Source organism: Phalaenopsis equestris, unplaced genomic scaffold, assembly GCF_001263595.1.
Source record: "Phalaenopsis equestris unplaced genomic scaffold, ASM126359v1 Scaffold000002, whole genome shotgun sequence".
Taxonomy (NCBI): domain Eukaryota; kingdom Viridiplantae; phylum Streptophyta; class Magnoliopsida; order Asparagales; family Orchidaceae; genus Phalaenopsis; species Phalaenopsis equestris.
In genome coordinates, this window is record NW_018164444.1 from 58,526,255 (window position 1) to 58,545,794 (window position 19,540).

The 19,540-nt window shown below is 34.3% G+C and overlaps 1 protein-coding gene across 1 annotated transcript in view; it reads left to right on the forward strand.

Annotated features, from left to right (window-relative positions):
• The first annotated feature begins 3,628 nt into the window (after positions 1-3,628).
• LOC110022661 (la-related protein 1C) overlaps positions 3,629-19,540 on the forward strand; it is a 34,977-nt gene continuing 19,065 nt past the window's right edge. Inside the window, exons 1-4 of the mRNA XM_020721726.1 lie at positions 3,629-4,299; positions 4,367-4,943; positions 5,025-5,193; positions 5,270-5,360. Coding sequence (XP_020577385.1) covers positions 3,889-4,299; positions 4,367-4,943; positions 5,025-5,193; positions 5,270-5,360 — 1,248 coding nt within the window. The 5' untranslated portion in view covers positions 3,629-3,888. The remainder of the gene's footprint in view (positions 4,300-4,366; positions 4,944-5,024; positions 5,194-5,269; positions 5,361-19,540) is intronic.

Below are 19,540 nucleotides of genomic sequence, written 5' to 3' on the forward strand. Positions count from 1 at the left end.
ATATACATATATATATATATATATATATATACATCTATATATATATATATGTATGTATATGTATGTATATGTATGTATATGTATGTATATGTATGTATATGTATGTATATGTATGTATATGTATGTATATGTATGTATATGTATGTATATATATATGTATGTATGTATATATACATACACACATATAGATATATATATATATCTATGTGTATGTGTATATATACATACATTAAACTTGAATCTTATAAAAATGTCTATATTTATAAAAAAAATATTAAGACATAGCTTGATCATAAACTCAATACAAAAAATTTTATATCTTGATAAGAAGTCTTACTATTTAATTCTAGATTGAAATTATTTTCTTTGAAGCTAATGTCAAGATAGTCAAGATTATTCAGTGCAATAAATGTGTATCAATATGGGACAGTAGATATTCAAGATAGTAACATTTCACACTTTTTTAAAGTTAATGTCAAAGGAATATTTTAATTTGATTTATCTCAATTAAATATAGCTTGACACAATCAGACTGGGGACATTAAACAATGCACTTATTGAGAGACAACTCAATATATCTTACTTTATGTTTATTTACTTGATTGTGTGCTTGGGTGTGAGTTCATACAAAAAAAATTAAAAATATTTTAAAGTGAATGTGTGTGTGTGTTTCATTGCAACACCACAACACTATTCTTTAGCATTTTGACACTATTCCCTCTATTATGTGATTTTTTGTATTGTGTGAGCTCATCAACAGTGTATGAACTGGTGACTCAATCATGCATTCAATAACGTGACAATGCTATCAACAATAAAGGGTTATTGAGAGTGCTTAATTATCATATGATGTATATATGATTTACACCTATGTGACAGTGTTTTGATGTAAGCCTTAACATAATCCATTTGGCATGTTACTAGGTTTTGAAGACATTAGGATTCTCAAAGTGCTATTTCCAACACAAGGATAATAGATCTAAAAATTATGGACTATTTTGAAAAGTTTTCCTTCAAAAGACATTTCTTAAATGTCTTTATGAATTAATTGCAATAACATGCCACATTTTCTCACAATTGCTTCCCTGGAAAAATCATTATAGAAGATTTTTTGGGCCCAAAATAAAATGTAGCTAATTTAGGCCCATATAGATGGATCATAAAAATAATGAAATTTATTTTAATAAATATAATACAGTGATAAATTAATTTTTGAAACAAAGATTAAAAAACTCAACAAATATATGTAGTTAATACTAATTAAGTAAGAGCTTCCACAAAAGTAAATTTAAAAAAAAAATTAAAGGACCATTCCTATGTATTTACATATCTGACACCTAAATATCCAAATTTAAATGCGCATCATTCAACTAGTTAATATCACATCAAAAATATCACAATTATATCTTTTTAAAAAATAAAATATACATTTACATGCATATATTTATGACATCAAAACGGTGTAAGTGTAAATTTAAAAAATTGGGTGTTGGACATGTAAGTAAATGAGAATTGTACGGTATGCACGTAAAACTCTCAAAGTTATATAGTATTGATTATCTTCATGCATATCTTACAGCTTTGGATATTGTTTATTCAAGAGGTTTGAATTTTAATCATACTCGTGTTTTATGTAACAATGGCTCTGAATCTCATGATCACCTCGTTTTTGAATGCCCTTATTCTCGTCCCCTTATTAACAATTGTTTAATTAAAGGTGAGTTTTTCATGGCTCCTTCTAATGTGTTCAAATGTATTTATCATGCGGATAATTTTTCTTGTAAAATTTCTAAGGGATTTTATTTTTTAACATTACAAGTTGTTTCCTATATGATTTGATTTGAAAGGAATTTTAAGATTTTTAAAAACATCTCTAATTCTATTAATTTTAATAAGCAATATATTCATTAGTTAATTGGTTATAAATGTAGGAAATTGAAATTTAAGAATGCTATTCTTGATTCTATTATTCGCTTTCATAATATATAGGTGTTATTTTGTATTGTTCACTCAGATTTAGTCTTTGCTTTTTGGTGGCTGATGAGTTTGGTTTATTTTTTATGGCTGACGGTTTTGCTTGACTTCAATTATTTTTTCGTCTTTTAACTGTTTGTGTAGTTTCTGATTTATTCAATTCTACTTTATCTGATCTTTCGTGAGTATTTTAGATGTCATATTGGGCATTGGTATTTTAGTGATGTTTGCTCTTGTATTTTTTTTCTTTTGGTTTATAGATTTCTGGTTGAGCTCGTGAGTTTCTTTTTGATAGAATTTTTTATTTTTGATTTTGTCTTTTTTGGTGGTTGATTTTGATTTTATGTATGTTTGATATTTTAACTGATATTTCAGATACTTTCTAGCCCTTTACATTAGTAGGCCTTGTTTTAGGTTTAGCAACTCTTTTGTTATATTTCCTTACATTTAAATCTAGATGGGAACTTGGTTTCAACCATTTATTTTTAAGGATTTATGCTAAGGTATTGTTTCTTTAGTTTCTGTTTGAATTTATGTTCTTTTCCTATTTTTGCTCTGGATTATTTTATTTGTAGTATTCATTTATTTAATAAAGCTAGGCTAGGCCCTCACTATCTCTCACAAAAAAACAAAGAAAGAGGAATTACACGAGCCGAGCATTTAGGGCTGGGACTTGGGGTGTAAAGGAGTCGAACACGACCGAACTCGCCCCAGCTCGTGTTCTGCTCGTTAAAAAATATCACTGTTCTTGTTTCGCTCGTTTATATTTTGAACAAAAAAAAATTGTTCATGTTCGGCTCGCTATGAACTCTTTTGTTTAGCGAGCCGAACACGAGCTCTTTGCGAATAAATAATTATTTTGCAGCTATAGTAATGCTGCCAATAGGGGTGTAAACGAGCTGAGTTTAAGAGAGTCAACGCTTGACTCACGTTCGGCTCGTTAAAAAATATCATTGTTTGTGTTTGACTCATTTATATATCGAGCTCAAAAAAATTGTTAATGTTTGACTCGTAGATGTTAAGATTAGGGCGAGATTTAAATCTTATTATTTATATTAAAATATTCATTTAAATAGAATATTATATATTTTTATCTATTTTAATTAGTAATTTTAATTAATTATAATTTTTTGTAGCCTTGTAGTCAATTAAATTATTTAAAAATAATACTCATTATTTATATTCATATAAAAAAATTAATCATTTTGAGCTAGAACAAGCCAAACACGAGCGATCAAATCATTTTGCGTGTTCGGCTCGTTTATACATCAAGCATAAACAAAATGTTTGTTTTCGGCGCATTTACTTAAGGAATGAATCAAACACGAACTATTTAAAAAACTAAACACGAACTGTTTGGCAACGAAGAGCCGTTTTGACTACTCCTACTCAGACTTTCGAGGCAGAAGTGTTTCGTTTCTGCTCTGACTCATTTATACATGAAGCGTAAAAGAAATGTTTATGTTTAATTCATTTATTTAACGAATGAATTAAACCCGAGCTATTTAAGAATTAAACCCGAGCTATTTTGAGGCTTAGAAACAAAGAGCCGTTTTGACAGCTCAAACTCAGACTCAGGGGCAAAAGTGTAATACCCAAACGAACACATGCAGGCCCACATTCTTCGTATAAAAATTGGGGACATACATGAAAGACGCGCTTCGCAGGAGCTCCTAGCGGGAGCGACCGTAGAAACCACGCCATATAGAGCAGCGAGAAGGCAGGAGAGGGAGAGGGAGAGGAGGGAGAGGGAGAGAAAGCGGCCCTCGTGCTGCGCTCGGATCTTCGGATCATCTTTTTGGAAAAATGTATTGGTGACTGCTAACCCTAGTTTACCTCCGCCGGTCCGAAACCCTAATCCCGTCTCCAGAGACCTCCGTCCCCTCCAATTGAAATCCTAACCCTAGCTTGCCGATGGCCTCTGCAGTGGATCCTACCTCCTCTCCCCGCTCTGCTCGGCCAGCCCGCAATTTATCCGCCTCCTGGTCGCATGTCGCCGCCGCCGCCGCTCCTTCCGCGTCGTTGGCCGACCCGATTTCTTTGCGGGATTCATCGGAACGATCGGTGCAGAAGTTACCTCTAGATTCGCCTTCGCCGCCGCCGCCGCCTGAGAGCCCCGATCATGTCATTGATGGCAATGCCGTCGCCGCCGCCAGGGGTAAGAAAACTGTCTGGAACGTGCCATCTAATGGCTCGACCGAAGGGGGAGCCGTCATGGACGCACTCTGCTGGCCTGCGCTCTCTGAGTCCGCTAGGGCTTCTCCGAAATCTTCATCTTCGGATTCTCTGAAGGGCCTCCCCGATGGTTCAGTGTCTGTTCATCCGGTGAGATCTCGAAATTTTATTTATTTTTTGCAAACAAATTTGAACTATGTTTTATGTGTTGTACCAGGGACCTGTTTCTCCAACCTCGAAGCCAGCTTCTAGTACTCCAATCCCTAGTCTAACTTCAAGCCCCTCATCTTCTTCTCGCCATAAAACCATGAAACATGTGGCTACAAATGCTGTTAGTGATGCTAGCAGCAACAGTGGCGGAATGCCTAACGGTGGATTGGCTACGCCATCCCCTGCACCAACCTTATCACAGATAAGCCAGCCAATGCCTGACAGACAACCTTCTCCCAAGGGGCTTACTAACAAGAACAACAACAACAACAATAACGGTTTGGATAACTCATCGAGGACTGCTGGAACTTCTCACCAAACCCACGGAGGGAATGATCAGCACCGGGGCTATGGCGGTGGCAGGCGGGGGAATAATGGTCAGTATAACAGCTATGGTAATAGGAGGGATCCTGAGCGTGGGGGTTATGAGTGGAATCATCGGAATTTTGTTAGAGATGTCCCCATGCAACAGCTGCATCCTCAGTGGGGTGTTCGGTCCTACTCAAGGCCTCCACCAGTTGCAGCTCAGCTAATTGCCCCACCTCCACCGCCCAGGCCTTTCAGTCACAATATGGGATTTCATGGTATTTCTCAAATCCATTAAGCTGGCCCTGACATCCATATTGTCTTTTTTTTGAACTTTTAGTCCTTGATCCCATGAACAGACATGTCACCTGCTGTTTATTATGTACCGGCCCCTCCACATCCTGACTCCCTGAGAGGTTTACCGTTTGCTCCAGTTCCAGCTCCAGTTCCAGCTCCACCGGTGATGTTTATTCCTGCACCAGATCCTCAGCGTGCTATGCTGCTGAAGCAAATTGATTACTACTTCAGGTGCGAGTCTGTTTGATTTACTTTTTGTGACCCTTACTGATATAAATGTACCAAATCTCTACTGTTATTGATGCAGCCCTGAAAACTTATGTAAAGACACATATTTGAGGAGTTATATGGATGAACAAGGCTGGGTTCATATATCCCTGATAGCTGACTTCAATAGAGTGAGCTGATCTAATCTGTGTTTAAATTTTATTGACAAACTGCTTAAATTTATGAATGAATTCTGATTCATTGATAGCTTTGCATACATAAATTATTTAGGTTATCAAGGCAGAAGTTATTAAGGACAACAAGTTTTCCTTTATGTCATGGAGTTTACTTTATTTTCAAGTTCATTATATTTGTTACATATAACTGTCATATTATTTCTTTATCATATGAAATCTTGCTTTGATTTTGTTCTGCTCTGGTTTTTTCCATGTATTATTATGGTTTGATACTTTTTCCTGTTATTTTCTCTAACGACTTCATGCTTAAATTGGAGTGCAATAACTATTTATCATAATTGGTGTTTTTTGTTTTAGATCATTACTTCTTCTCCAGTATTTTGATTGAGTGGGGCGTGTGTGTAGGGCTGTCAATTTGACTCGTTGTTCGTGCACAACTCGTTAAGTAGCTTGTGTTCAACTCGTTTGTTGAGCCTAACGAGCCGAACACGAACAAATTTTTAAGCTCAAAATGTAAACGAGCCGAACACGAACAACAGCCTGTTAATATAACTTTTTACATAACAATATATTACATATATTATTTAAATAATAATATATTATATATATTTATGTTTAAGTTTAAAGCATAACACCTCATGTGGCAATGTGGTTAGTCTTTTGTATATATTTGATCCAGGTTCGAATCCCTAATATACCTAGTGCAGTTTGTAATTTTTTGTTTTTATTTTATGCTTCAACTCCTCAGGCAAATGGGAACACACTGTTCACGAATCGATTTCGAACACGCGTTATTTCGAACGAGCCGAACACGAGCTCGCTCAAGCCCCCCCCGCCCCCACGCGCGCGGGTGGGTGGTGTGTGGGTGGGGGGGGGGGGGGGGGGGGGGGGGGTGGAGTGGTCGTTTGAAGTTGATTTGCATTTTTTTATTTTTTAGTTGCATAATGTTTTGTAAAATCTTTGTATTGGCAACCATTTTGGCAAAATTGATATGAATTTGAAATTTGTGAGCATTTATATTAGAAGTCAAAACTATTATGTTCATTATAGATAAGTAGTTCATTCTAGTGTTTGATAATGAATGCCTGCTTTTCATGGGAAAGCAATTACTTGAGCTTTATTTTCTTTTGCTGAACTGTTTGTGCTCCTTTTGGCACTCTAAGCCCCTTTGCTTCAGGACTGTTCGAGATGATTCATAACCTCTTCGCTCATAGGCCTCCAATGTCTATTCTCCAACTTATATCATTCCTTTAATTGTTTTGGCATTTCAATCTTTGATTCTTTATTCCCATTTAATTACCTAAAACTTCTGGTCTTCTAAAGTTTTCTAACCAATGAAGTTTTCAATCAAGCTTTATCATTTCTTACAATCATATATTGTTATAACACAAGCGTTTGTATTGTGATGCGAGTTATGTTTTTGGTGGTATTTGTCAACAATCAAATGCATAAATGTTTTAGGTTGGACCATTGATGTAACTTTTCCGTCGGATGAAGTATGATTATGTGCTGTTCTTTTGGATCTGTCCTACTAATTGTTTCATATTAGATTTCTCTTGATAGTTTATAGTTTTAGCTGCACTTATCATTCTTGTTTTTCTTGTAGTTTATCACTATCTTTCCTATGTTTTTTCTTCGACTTTTAATTTCTCTTTTTTATAGTTCATTTAAATTTTGAAATAGTAGTTGTTTTAATTTGATTTCTTTGATGCTTACTATAAATTAAAACTGCAATATTAAAGCGTCATTTTTGTAGCATATATATGCACCACATCTGATTTCTTCATAATGCTGATACCAAATTGTTGGGATATGGTGGCTAATGATGATGACAGTTCTGCCATGCATCTATATATGCAGTTTGCATGACAATCAGTTTATAGTATATTAACATACGAAATTTGTTTCCTTTTTTGTAGTACATTGTTTTGTTAACACCTTGAAACTTCGGTTTTAATATCGACAACCACACTATTTTGCTAGTTTGGTTATGTTGCCTGTTTTCCCACATGGTGGTCAGCATTGCCTTGTGCTTATTGCTTGACATTTGTTTTTGTAATCAGTTAATACACACTGTGTTGAGGGTAACCTATGAAGGGTGAAACCACTTATCATTGGCCAAAGTCAAATTGATTTGGCTGAGAAGTTGAACTGTACCTCTGATCGTCGACAGTTTGACATGGCCTATCTCTGGCTCCTACATATTGCTCAACTTTGCATTTCTTGTTTCTTAAATATTATAGGTTGTAAGTTAGACATACTAATATAAATGAACACTTGTAGCACTTATTGTGATGTGTACAATGAGAATAGTGAAGAGTGCACTGATTTAAAATGCAGAGTCATGTTAATTAGAAAACGAGATAGTTAGTTATATGCTGTTTTTTTCTTTTTAAGTTTAATATATCTGATTAGTAAAATCACTGCACTAAAAACATACATTTAATGAATGGGCATTTGATTTTTTTCATATATGCATAGTTTGCAGCATATATATGAGCTCTTTATCTTTTAACTTTCATTGACACTTTCATATTGGACATGTAACGTGCCCTGCATTATTAGAAAATTTATGCTTACACGTGGAGGGCACTCTTATGTGAGAAAGTAGCTTAGCTATTGGGGTTGCTCGCTAATCTAAAGTTTTTTTTTGCCTCTGACTACAAAAAAGTGGTTAAGAGTAGAATTCAAGTTGGCTGGTTGAAGTGGAGGAATTTTTCAGGCCCTTTGCGTGATAGAAAAGTACCGTTTAGATTGAAAGGAAAATTTTATAAGATGGTGGTGAGGACTGCGATGCTCTATGACTCTGAATGTTGGCCTTTAAAAGAGAAACATGATACTAAGTTAAGTGTTGCCGAGATGAGAATGATTAGGTGGGATGTACAAAATTAGAGAGACTCGTCTTAGATGGTTTGTTCACATTAAACTTCGACCATCTGATGATTCGATTAGGAGAGTGAATGCTTTAGATTCGACTTATGTTAAGAAAGGCTTAGGTAAACCTAGGAGACTTGGGCTTATTGTATTAAAATGATTTTAATTTATTAGAACTAAATGAAAATATGAAACTAAATAGGACTCAATGGAGAAAATGTCAATGGAGAAAATGGATTCATGATGGAGAAAATGGATTCATGTAGCCGACCCCACGTAGTGAGATTAAGGCTTTGGTGTTGACTACAGAAAAATGGTCTAACAAATTTCAACATTTGTTTTTTTCCTATTTTGTTCTAGTAGATTTGTCTCATTGCTTATCATTTTTGCACTTTATAGGATATTGAAGAGCCTTGCTACCTAGTCTAACTTATATTACTTAAGCTGATTATAGAATTTGAATTTTTATGCCTTGATGTGATGCTACACCAACTATATTTTCTGTAGTTAATGAATGAACCTAAGCATTTTGATGACAATTTTTTATGAAGTATGTGGTGTTATTATTTTTATGATGAATGGTTTTTTATTTTATTTTTAGTTTATTGGTTTAATTAAGGACAAATTTTTAAAGCCAACCTTATGACGAGGGTTATGTGACCTCATTATTTCAATCAATTTTTTAATAGTAAATGTTTTAAAATAAACTAAAATTTAAGGAAGCCCATCTATTTGGTTAATCATAAAAGCACATGATTTATCTTGGTGAGTTTTAGGCTATCTAGGTTTATTTTCTTTAAAGGGGTTTTCGCCCATATATACACTAATTATGTAGTATGTATGCAGTTCTTCAACATTTCATCATCTATCTCATGCCACTTGCTTGAATTGCATGCATTTTATTTTTACAGGATTTAGTTACAGCTCATTCATAGTATCCTTTGTTATGCATATTAGTACTTCAACATTTCATTATCTTTCTCATGCCATATGCATATTAATACTTCAACGTTTCATTTTCTTTCTCATGCCTCTTGCATGAGTTGCATGAGGACATCAATAAAAAATTACTATTAATTATGGTAGTTATAGGAAGTACGTGGAGTTTAAACTTGATGATGAAGTTGTGGCACAATTTAATTGATCAATATGAAACGATGAACCTTTAAGAAATTAAATGCAATAAGGGCAGAGTCATTTAAAATTTTGCCATGCTGTGGAAATAATTTCTACATATTTGAAATTCTAGAAAAGTATTTATATAAATTCAACTTAAATATATTAATATGATTTATTTCGTATCTTGTTGCCAATTAATTTCTCGAATTGTTTTCTTTTTCTATCGATTTTTTTTGAATCCACATCCACTTCTGCGAAAGAATCCCATGCAACTTAGTTTTAATGTTAGATACGTCTCTTAATGTTAGATGCGTCTCGATGCATTTTTTGAAGAATAAACATTTCATATTCAAACACAAGCTCATTTAGGGCTCTATTTTCAGCAGGCTTATAGTTAAACTAATTGTCTCAAAAAGATGAGCCCAAAAATACCAAAATTCATTTAATCTGATTGTAATCAAGCCTAGATCAATCCATTAAAGCACACATTTAGAGGTTTAATATCGCCAATTGAATGATCAAATGAACTGCAAATTTGACTTATTTATAGTCAAATTGAGTGTCTCGACGAGAGGAATCTAATGAGTTTAATATCACTCAATTTCGAGGTCATTAAGACACTCAAATTGTTAAAAATTCCCTATGATTGCGATAATTAATATAGAATGTCCGATCAAATTGTTGCAAAAGTTATTTGATAAAAGATCAATATGCCCCCCTACAGTCTATAAATAGACCTCATCTCTTTATCTGGAGTGGATGAATAACCCTTTTTTTATTGAAGATAGACGATAACTTTCGACTTCTGTAGTCGTTGACTATCGTCTACCAACGCCCGTTGTCCGCCGTCGATCACCTACCATCGTCCGCCGTCGATCACCTCCGATTATCATTGTTTAACGTTGTCGACCTTTTGCTGTTGGCGACCCATACTTGCAAATGTCGTATTCCAAATATGGTTGTAATATATAATACATGTATTGAAGACATGTCGATAACATCTGATAACATATAACCATTACTGCTTTACTGCTGACAAACTCTACTTGTAAACATCATATCACAGATGTAGTTGTAACATATGACTCTAGTATTGAAAACTCAACGATAACTTTCGTCATTTGTAGACGCCTCCACCATTGACTATCATTGATCGTCACCAGTCGCCGTCATCGATCACCGGCGACCGACAACCATTTTGTAGATGATCGTCGTAGCTAGAATACATTTGTTGTTCCTAACACTTGTATTATTCCTTATACTGTATTCCTACAAGTATTGTCTTTGGTGTAAAATTAAACCCATTCTAAGAGTAGGGGTTCAACCACTAACTATGACCTTTATAGCCAATTACTACTGTTGCAACTTCCAACTACAACTTTTGTGGTCGACCGTTGCTCTTACAACCACCAACTATGGCCTTTGTGACCAACTATTGTCATATGTTTCAACTATGACATACATGACCAATTGTTGCTCTTGCAGTTATCAACAATAGCCTTTTTAGCTAATTACTACTGTCTTAGTTTCCAAATACGACCTATGTTGCTGATTGCCGCTCTTGCAACCATTGATTATCGCTTTTTTGACCAATTCTTAGTTACAATTTTCAACTACGTCATTTGTGATCGACTACTGCTCTTGTAGCCACCGACTATGGTCTTTTCGGCGAACTTACTGTTACAATTTTCAACTTTGATCTTTGTGGCCAAATGCTGCTTTTGCAGCCAGCAATTATGGTCTATGTGGGTTAACTTACTGTCATAATTTTCAACTGACCTTCGTGGTATGTTGTTTCTCTTGTAACCATTGACTACAACTTTTATAACTAATTACCACTATCGCAACTTCTAACAATTGTCTATGTGGTCACTGATGCTTTCGCAACTATCGACTATTACCTTTGTGAACAACTATTTCTGTCATAGTTTTCAACTATAACCTTTTGTATCCACCAACTGCAATTTTTGTGGCTAATTACTATTCTCGTTGCTTTAAACTACGACCGACTGCTCTTCTTGCAACTACCAATTTTGGTCTTTGTGACCAACTACTACTATTACAACTTTCAATTACGATCTTTATTGTTGACTGATGCTCTTGCATCCATCGTTTATGGCCTTTTGTAACCAACGATTACTATCACAACTTTCAATTACGTTCTTTGTGACCAACTGCTGCTCTTACAGGTATTGATTGAAGCTTATGTGACAAATTACTACTGCACATAAGGGGGTAAATAAGCATTATCTAGCTTGAGCCAACCTCGGCTTGAGCTTGATCTTGATTAATTTTATCGAGTTCGTGTTGGAGTTCTAGTTTAGGTCTACTTAGTTCGAGCAGGTTCACGAGCCAAATTTTTTGTTATAAAAAAGATAATATAATATTAATTTAAGGTGTTGTTTTAATAAAATGACATAATTTAAGCAAATAGGAGATAAATGATAATAAATCACTTAATATAAATATAAAATATTATTTTTAATATATTTTTAATACTTCAAAGATAAAAGTTTCAAATTTAATATATTTTGAGTATATTTTCTATTAATATTTATTTTTTTAAATAGTCGAATCATGAGCTAACGAGTCATGTAGGGGATAGCTGGAGCTTGGCTTGTTTAATCATGGAGTTTAGTACACGAGCTACTTATTGAGTCGAGCTCGAGCAAGCTTTTGAGTCTGCTTGACTCGTCTACACCCCTGCTGCCACAACTTCCAACTATGCCCTCTATGACCAACTACTGCTTTTGTAGCTACTAACTATGATCTTTATGACCAACTATTATTGTCATAATTTCCAACCATGACCTCTATGGCTGACTGCTGTTTTTGCAGCCACCAATTATAGCATTTGTGGCCAATTACTACTACTGTTACAACTTTTAATTATGATCTTTGTGGCCAACTTCTACTCTTGCAGCGATCGACTATAACCTTTATGGTTAATTATTACGATCACAACTTTCAACTATGGTCTGTGTGGTTAACTGTTGCTCTTGCAACCATCAGATACGATTTTTGTGATCTACTGTCTTCACAACTTCCAATTTGACATTTGTGGTCAACTGTTTCTGTTCCAACTACCAACTATAGCCTCTATGATCATCAATTACTTTTATAACAATCAATTAATGTTTTGTGGCTAACAATTGCTTATACATCAAATAACCACATTTGATGTAACCTTATTATGGCTATTAGAGCTAACCAACTATTGTAAATATGTGATTATCAGCTTTGTAATTTCATCTCATTTAATTTAGGAGAACAGTAGACTTATGTACTTATAATTATATAGTTAATTACTTCGATTTGGCTAGGTCTTGTGATTTTTTTTAATTTCCAGGGTTTTTCCTACTTAAAAATTGTGGTGTCACCTCCTTGCTAATTTTCTTTTTCTGTCTGTGTGTTGGATTTTAATACAACGCTGAAATATTAAATTATTACTCTATCGCTGTAAACCTTCCGATACAGAACAAAACTATTTTGAATAATAAAAGTGTGTTCACTATAAATGGTGGATTCCAAATGCATATTATTCATTGGTTAGGCAGTCCTACTTATGATTACTCGTGAAGTGTTGTTTTTTTTTTCCCTCCGGAACTGTAACCATATTGCTGACTGCTGTTTTTGCAGCCACCAATTATAGCATTTGTGGCCAATTACTACTACTGTTACAACTTTCGATTATGATCTTTGTGGCCGACTTCTACTCTTGCAGCGATCGACTACAACTTTTATGGTTAATTATTACGATTGCAACTTTCAATTATGGTCTGTGTGGTTGACTGTTGCTCTTGCAACCATCGGATACGATTTTTGTGATCTACTGTCATAACAACTTCCAATTTGATATTTGTGGTCAACTGTTTCTGTTCCAACTACCAACTATAGCCTCTATGATCATCAATTACTTTTATAACAATCAATTAATGTTTTGTGGCTAACAATTGCTTATACATCAAATAACCACATTTGATGTAACCTTATTATGGCTATTAGAGCTAACCAACTATTGTAAATATGTGATTATCAGCTTTGTAATTTCATCTCATTTAATTTAGGAGAACAGTAGACTTATGTACTTATAATTATATAGTTAATTACTTCGATTTGGCTAGGTCTTGTGATTTTTTTTAATTTCCAGGGTTTTTCCTACTTAAAAATTGTGGTGTCACCTCCTTGCTAATTTTCTTTTTCTGTCCGTGTGTTGGATCTTCATACAACGCTGAAATATTAAATCATTACTCTACCGCTGTAAACCTTCCGGTACAGAACAAAACTATTTTGAATAATAAAAGTGTGTTCACTATAAATGGTGGATTCCAAATGCATATTATTCATTGGTTAGGTAGTCCTACTTATGGTTACTCGTGAAGTGTTGTTTTTTTTTCCTCAGGAACTGTAACCATATTGCTTTAAGCGACACTATTTTCAGGGTTTTTGTTTCACGGTTTATTCACCTGACACGTGACTCTATTCACTGGGGATTACTTTATTACTTTAACAGTTAAATTTGTTTCTATTGGTACATTGATCTTGTGCCTATAATATCTACTACTTTTGGGATAGAAGCATAAATAAATAGATGATTTGAGGCATTTAAATTATTATTTTGATTGAATTAAAGTTGTTGATCTTGCTTTTTATCTTGATTTTTCAATTTTGTAATTCACTAAAGCATGTCATAAATGTGGCAACCCAATTCAAGGAAAACTCTCCTTGTATTAGTGTCGATGTCGGATTTCTTATTTTGATACTTTTTTTTTATTGATTTCTTCTATATAATTTGTTGCGGGCTTGTTAATGGTCATGATATTGTTATATTTGACACAATGTGGAATGTACTTGTGATTAGGCTTCAATAACTTTTTTATTGTTTTTTCATGGAAGAAAATGATGGCTGTGTTTTAAATTTATTATTCCTTCTTTTTACTTTAAAAGAGAGTGAGGTTGAGCAAGACATGCTTGGGCACAACCATGTAGCAATTGGATATCGAGTATATGTCTGGGCATGAATAGACATACATATGGGGCAGTTAGCAAGACAAGGGGGAGGGTTTGGGCGGTTTAAAGGAGGGGTAGATAATTGACGAGCACAGGGTTGGTTGATGGTAAGCACGAGGGTTGGTTGACATGGTGGGTGGGGTTGGGTGGTTGTGAATTCATATTTTGAAAAAAAAAAAAAGGGGAAAGACAACATCTAAAAGTGTTTTAACATCCAAGTAAAAAAAAAAAAAAAAAAAAAAAAAAAAAAAAAAAAAAATTCAACTACTTTGTGCTATCTAAATAAAAAAAACTAAGCCAAAAGATATATTGATGTCCAATACTCCCTTGGGAGGTTGTAGTTTAATCTTTCTTTGTATATAATTTCACACATTCGTCTAGTTGAATGAGTTGAACACAATCTTTAAGCTAATATCATGAATGAACTTAAAAGCAAACTTTTGCTCATTTGTGTATGCTAAGTGTGTTTAGTTAACTAGTATTTGATTTGATATCTCATTACCTTGGAAGTCACTTTTTTATGTGATAACTAGCTTTTAGTAAGCTATGCGCATGAAAAATTCAGATGATTCCTCACCAAGCTTGAATAGTGATGTAGAAAATACTAATGAACTTGAACAAAAGTTTGTGAAAAAAATTGCAACCTGAGCTAAATATTCAGTTTGCTTATGTGAGATGCACATCTATCCCTATTTATAACCCTATATAAATCCCACTAAAATGCATGTAATGTTTGCTTATTTCTTTATTTGTGAAGAACTAGAAAAAAAAAATAGCTTGCATTTGTATATGTATATTTTTTGTTTGTAAATGGTTATTTGGTTAACATTCACAATTAAGGGGTGTAGATAAGTTGATCTGAGCTCATTCCTGGCTTTAGCTTGAGCTTGATTAATTGAATCGAGTTTGAGTTCAAGCTTGAGCTTAGTCCTACAAGTTCAAGTTAGCTCACATGCTTACTCTTTTATTATAAATGAAAATTTGTGATTTTTTTTTTAAAGTATATGTTCTCTACATTCATATGTAAATCCCACTAAAATGCACGAAATGTCTGCTTACTTATTTATTTGTATTTTTTATTTTTTTGTAAATGGTTGTGGTTAACATTCATTATTAATGGGTGTAGATAAGTCATGCCAAGTTCAAGCCATTCCTGATATTACCTTGAGCTTGATTAATTTAATGGAGTTTGAGTTTGAGCTTGAGCTTAAGCCTAAAAGTTCAAACTGACTCATGAGCCGGCTCTTTTATTATAAATAAAGAAATGTGATTTTTATTCAAGCATCTGATATAGTGAAATGACAAAAAAATGGGCTATTCCATGAGAAATAATAAAAATCACTTTATATAGGAAACAAAATATAATTGTTTAATTTTTTAATAATTATATTCAAAATTTTGAACTTTAATATATTTTAAGTGCACTTTATATTTTATATTATCTTAAAATGAGTTGGATGATGAGTTAACGGGCTGGGGCTGGCACAAGCTTGGTTTATTAGCTCATCAAATTCACTAAGCTTGCTATTTATTGAGACGAATTGACTCATTAATTAGCTTAGCTTAGTTAGACCCCTATCCATAATCAAAACCTAAACAATCAAATTTCCTATTTTGCTTGGATTATAATATAGATTATGTTTAATGTATTTCTTACGTTTCAATGTTATGAAGTTTTCTTTTAAATGTGATTTCATGTGCGGAACTGTAAGAGCAAGTGATGTGGAATTTATAATAACCAGTCAGTAATGTTGAAGGATCAAGTGTTATTTAGGTGATTGGTTTATATATCTTATCTCTATCATGAAAAGTTACATGTTCATGTGGTCTCCTATGGAGTTTTTTGTCATTTGAATTTTCATGACCTAAAGTTAAATTTGATTGTACATTAATACATCGTTTGTTTGAAATAATGTTGGTCCGCCAGGAAATTTATAATAATGTAGGTGATATATGAGTTAACCCAAACAATAATAGGAAATCAAAGATTATCAAGAAAAATAACTAGGGTCACAGTTGGGACTGAAACAGGAACGAAAAACAGAACAAAATAGTAGCATCTTGCTAGGGGTCGACTTGGAATATCCCTAGACGACAGTGGCAGGATGGGTGGTTGACAGTGGAGCAGGGTGGATGAGGACGTAGGTGGGTCGGTGGCTGGAAGCTGTAATGGAAAGCAGGACAATTGCAGGCCGGTGGTGGAAAACAAGAATGATAGGAAGCCAAACGATTAGTATGGGGGAGTGGTAGGTGGTTGCGGTCCTACAGTGGGGCCATTGGGTTGTGCAACTCAGTAGAGGGGATGAGTGTGAGCAGCATATATCTGGTGAAGCAGCAGGAGGATTGTGGCGGCACAACAAGCGGGTCGGGAGGAAAACAATGGTTGGGAGTGTGGAAAACTGGTAGAAGGAAAGTATTGCATGGGGAAAACGGGTCGAGGTTGTCACCATCTCGGAGCAAGCTATAACAGGAGCTCCACCTGTCAGATACAAGCTCTAGCAAGGGGAAATGCCTTGCGGCCAGGAATCTAAAATCATAACACACAAAACTGAATCCTAAAAGCAAGCAACAAATATATAATAGGGTAGGTGGGAGAATCGGGGCGAAAAGGGAAAGGGCAACAGATCCCCGCCCAATTAGAAGGTAGGCCAGTCTATGCGGGACCGATTTTTCTAGCCCTCAGCCCCACGTCAATAGGATTGGTGCGAAAGAAATGAGGGTATTAAGATCGATCTATGAGCAATTTAAGGGTACAATGAGAATAAATATATCAAATCAGTTGTAGGAAGGATACATTGCATAAAGTAGAATTAACATTAGAAGTGCTTTTTAGTTGAAATTAATGGAGAAGAATGTGTAAAAAATTTGACCCCTTAAAAAACTAGGATCCGTGGGAAAGATGCTAACGTTTGTTTTGAAATTTGTGGGAATGGCTAGTTTCTTAAGCTACTGTCAGCAGTCGCAGCTTTCTTACTATGCATACTATTCAGCAGATCTGATTTTAAAAACCCCATTCTCATCACGAAAATTCTTGAAAAATAGCAAAAGTTACAATTAGAAGAGAATTGTAACAACAATATCTAAAGTTGTGAAAAAGTCTTCCCAAATACATCATAATAATGATGATAACATTTTTAATGCATGGTTTATGGTATTATACTGGTACTTGTGGATGTTGTTGTTAACAACTGTCAAGGTTTTATATTTGGATTTAATATCTCAAATAAAAGGAAGGCTTTAATGTTTGAAGGTTTGACCAAACTCATCTTGGGGTTGACTTTTGGTGACAATAAATAGTAAAATATTCAAAAATTACTTGAATATATATTATAATAATGATGTAATTAACTAGTTAAAGTTAAATTAATTATTTTAAAGTATAAATATATCCATGCATTAATTTTAAACTCGGAATACCATCTATGTACTCTAACATTTAGTCAAACATCATAAGAGTATGTTTCTAGAAAGAAAGTTTGATGTCATGAAATTAATAATCAATGATCCGCATATTAAATAAACTGTTGATGGTGTAAATAGTAACCGTTAGTTGTGGGAGAGGTCAGAATAAATTAATTCAATATATTAAATAAGCTGTTGATGGTGTAAATAGTAACCGTTAGTTGTGGGAGAGGTCAGAATAAATTAATTCAATAACATGAGTATACATGATTATTTGCCAAGGGTGATTAATGATTCATCTTTTTCAACGTCTGAAGTTTTTTTTTTCAACAACTACATTGTTAGAGTACTAGTGCCCAAATTAATGCATAGTTTATATTATTATGATGGTACTTGTAGTTTTTGTATGTCATGGTTTTATATTTGAATTTAATATAAAAAAAAGGAAGGGTTTAATGCTTGCAGGTTCAACCAAACTCATCTTGAGGTTTGACTTTTGGTGACTATAAATAGTAAAATATACAAAAATTACTTGAATTGTATAATTTATTATAATAATGATGCACTTGATTAGTTAAAGTCAAATTAATTATTTTAAAGTATAAATTTGTCCATGCATTAATTCTAAATTGGGAATACCTTATTTTTACTTTAACATCTAGTCAAACGTCAAAAGAGTATATTTCTAGAATGAATGTTTGATTTCATGAAATTAATAATCAATGATCCACATATTAAATAACCTGTTGATTATGTGGATAGTATCAGCTATTTGTGGGAGAGGTCAGAAAAGTTAATTTGGGCACTACTACTCTAACAATGTAGTTGTTAAAAAGAAAAAAGGATGAATTATGAATCACCCTTGGCACATATTGCACATTAATTTCATCACGCTGTTATAGTTACCATTTTCATCAAATTTCCTTGAATGCTCATCAGTGAAGTGTAAATTATAATATCCTAGCCATATAAATCATAATTACAGGCATAATACCTTCAAATGATCAGAATTTTTTTTTTTTTTTTTTTAATCACGGGCAATTCTTGCATTGATACCGGAGTTAATCCAAATCGCAACGGAAATGCAAATATTATTGCTGAAATTCGGAAGTGTTTGAACAAAACTCTTGATAATTGGAAAAATAACAGCACAAACACAAGACACCGTAGGGTGAGGACAAAAGGGGTGAGCTGCGGCTGGATAACAAAGGAGGATATAGAGGTATGGTAGTTAGCAAGTTGGCTGGTTGGAGGTCACGACAACAAGCATAAGTCTGGTTGTGTGACGACAGCAAGCAGGAAGAGGGAGGGGAAGGAGATAAGCGGGGGTAATCACAACATTGGAGCAAGATACAACTAGAGCACCGTCTGTCCTCTGATACAATCCTAGAAAGGGGAAAAGATGGGAGAAAATTTTGAAGCAAAGATTGAACCCTAAACAAAGAAATTAACGTTTATATAGTAGTTGATAACTAGGAGGGGGAGTCCACTCCTAATTAGCAAGTTGGCTGGTTGGAGCTCACGACAACAAGCATAAGGCTGGTTGGGCGTCACGACAACAAGCAGGAAGAGGGAGGGGAAGAAGATAGGCGAGGGTACTCACAACCTTGGAGCAAGATACAACCAGAGCACCATCTGTTCTCTGATACAACCTTAGAAAGGGGATAAGAGAGAAAATTCTGAATCAAAGCTTGAAAAACTGGGAGGGGGAGGCTGCAGCCTTAACCCAGCCTTAGTGCAGGCTGACCCCTGCAGCGAAATGCTGAACC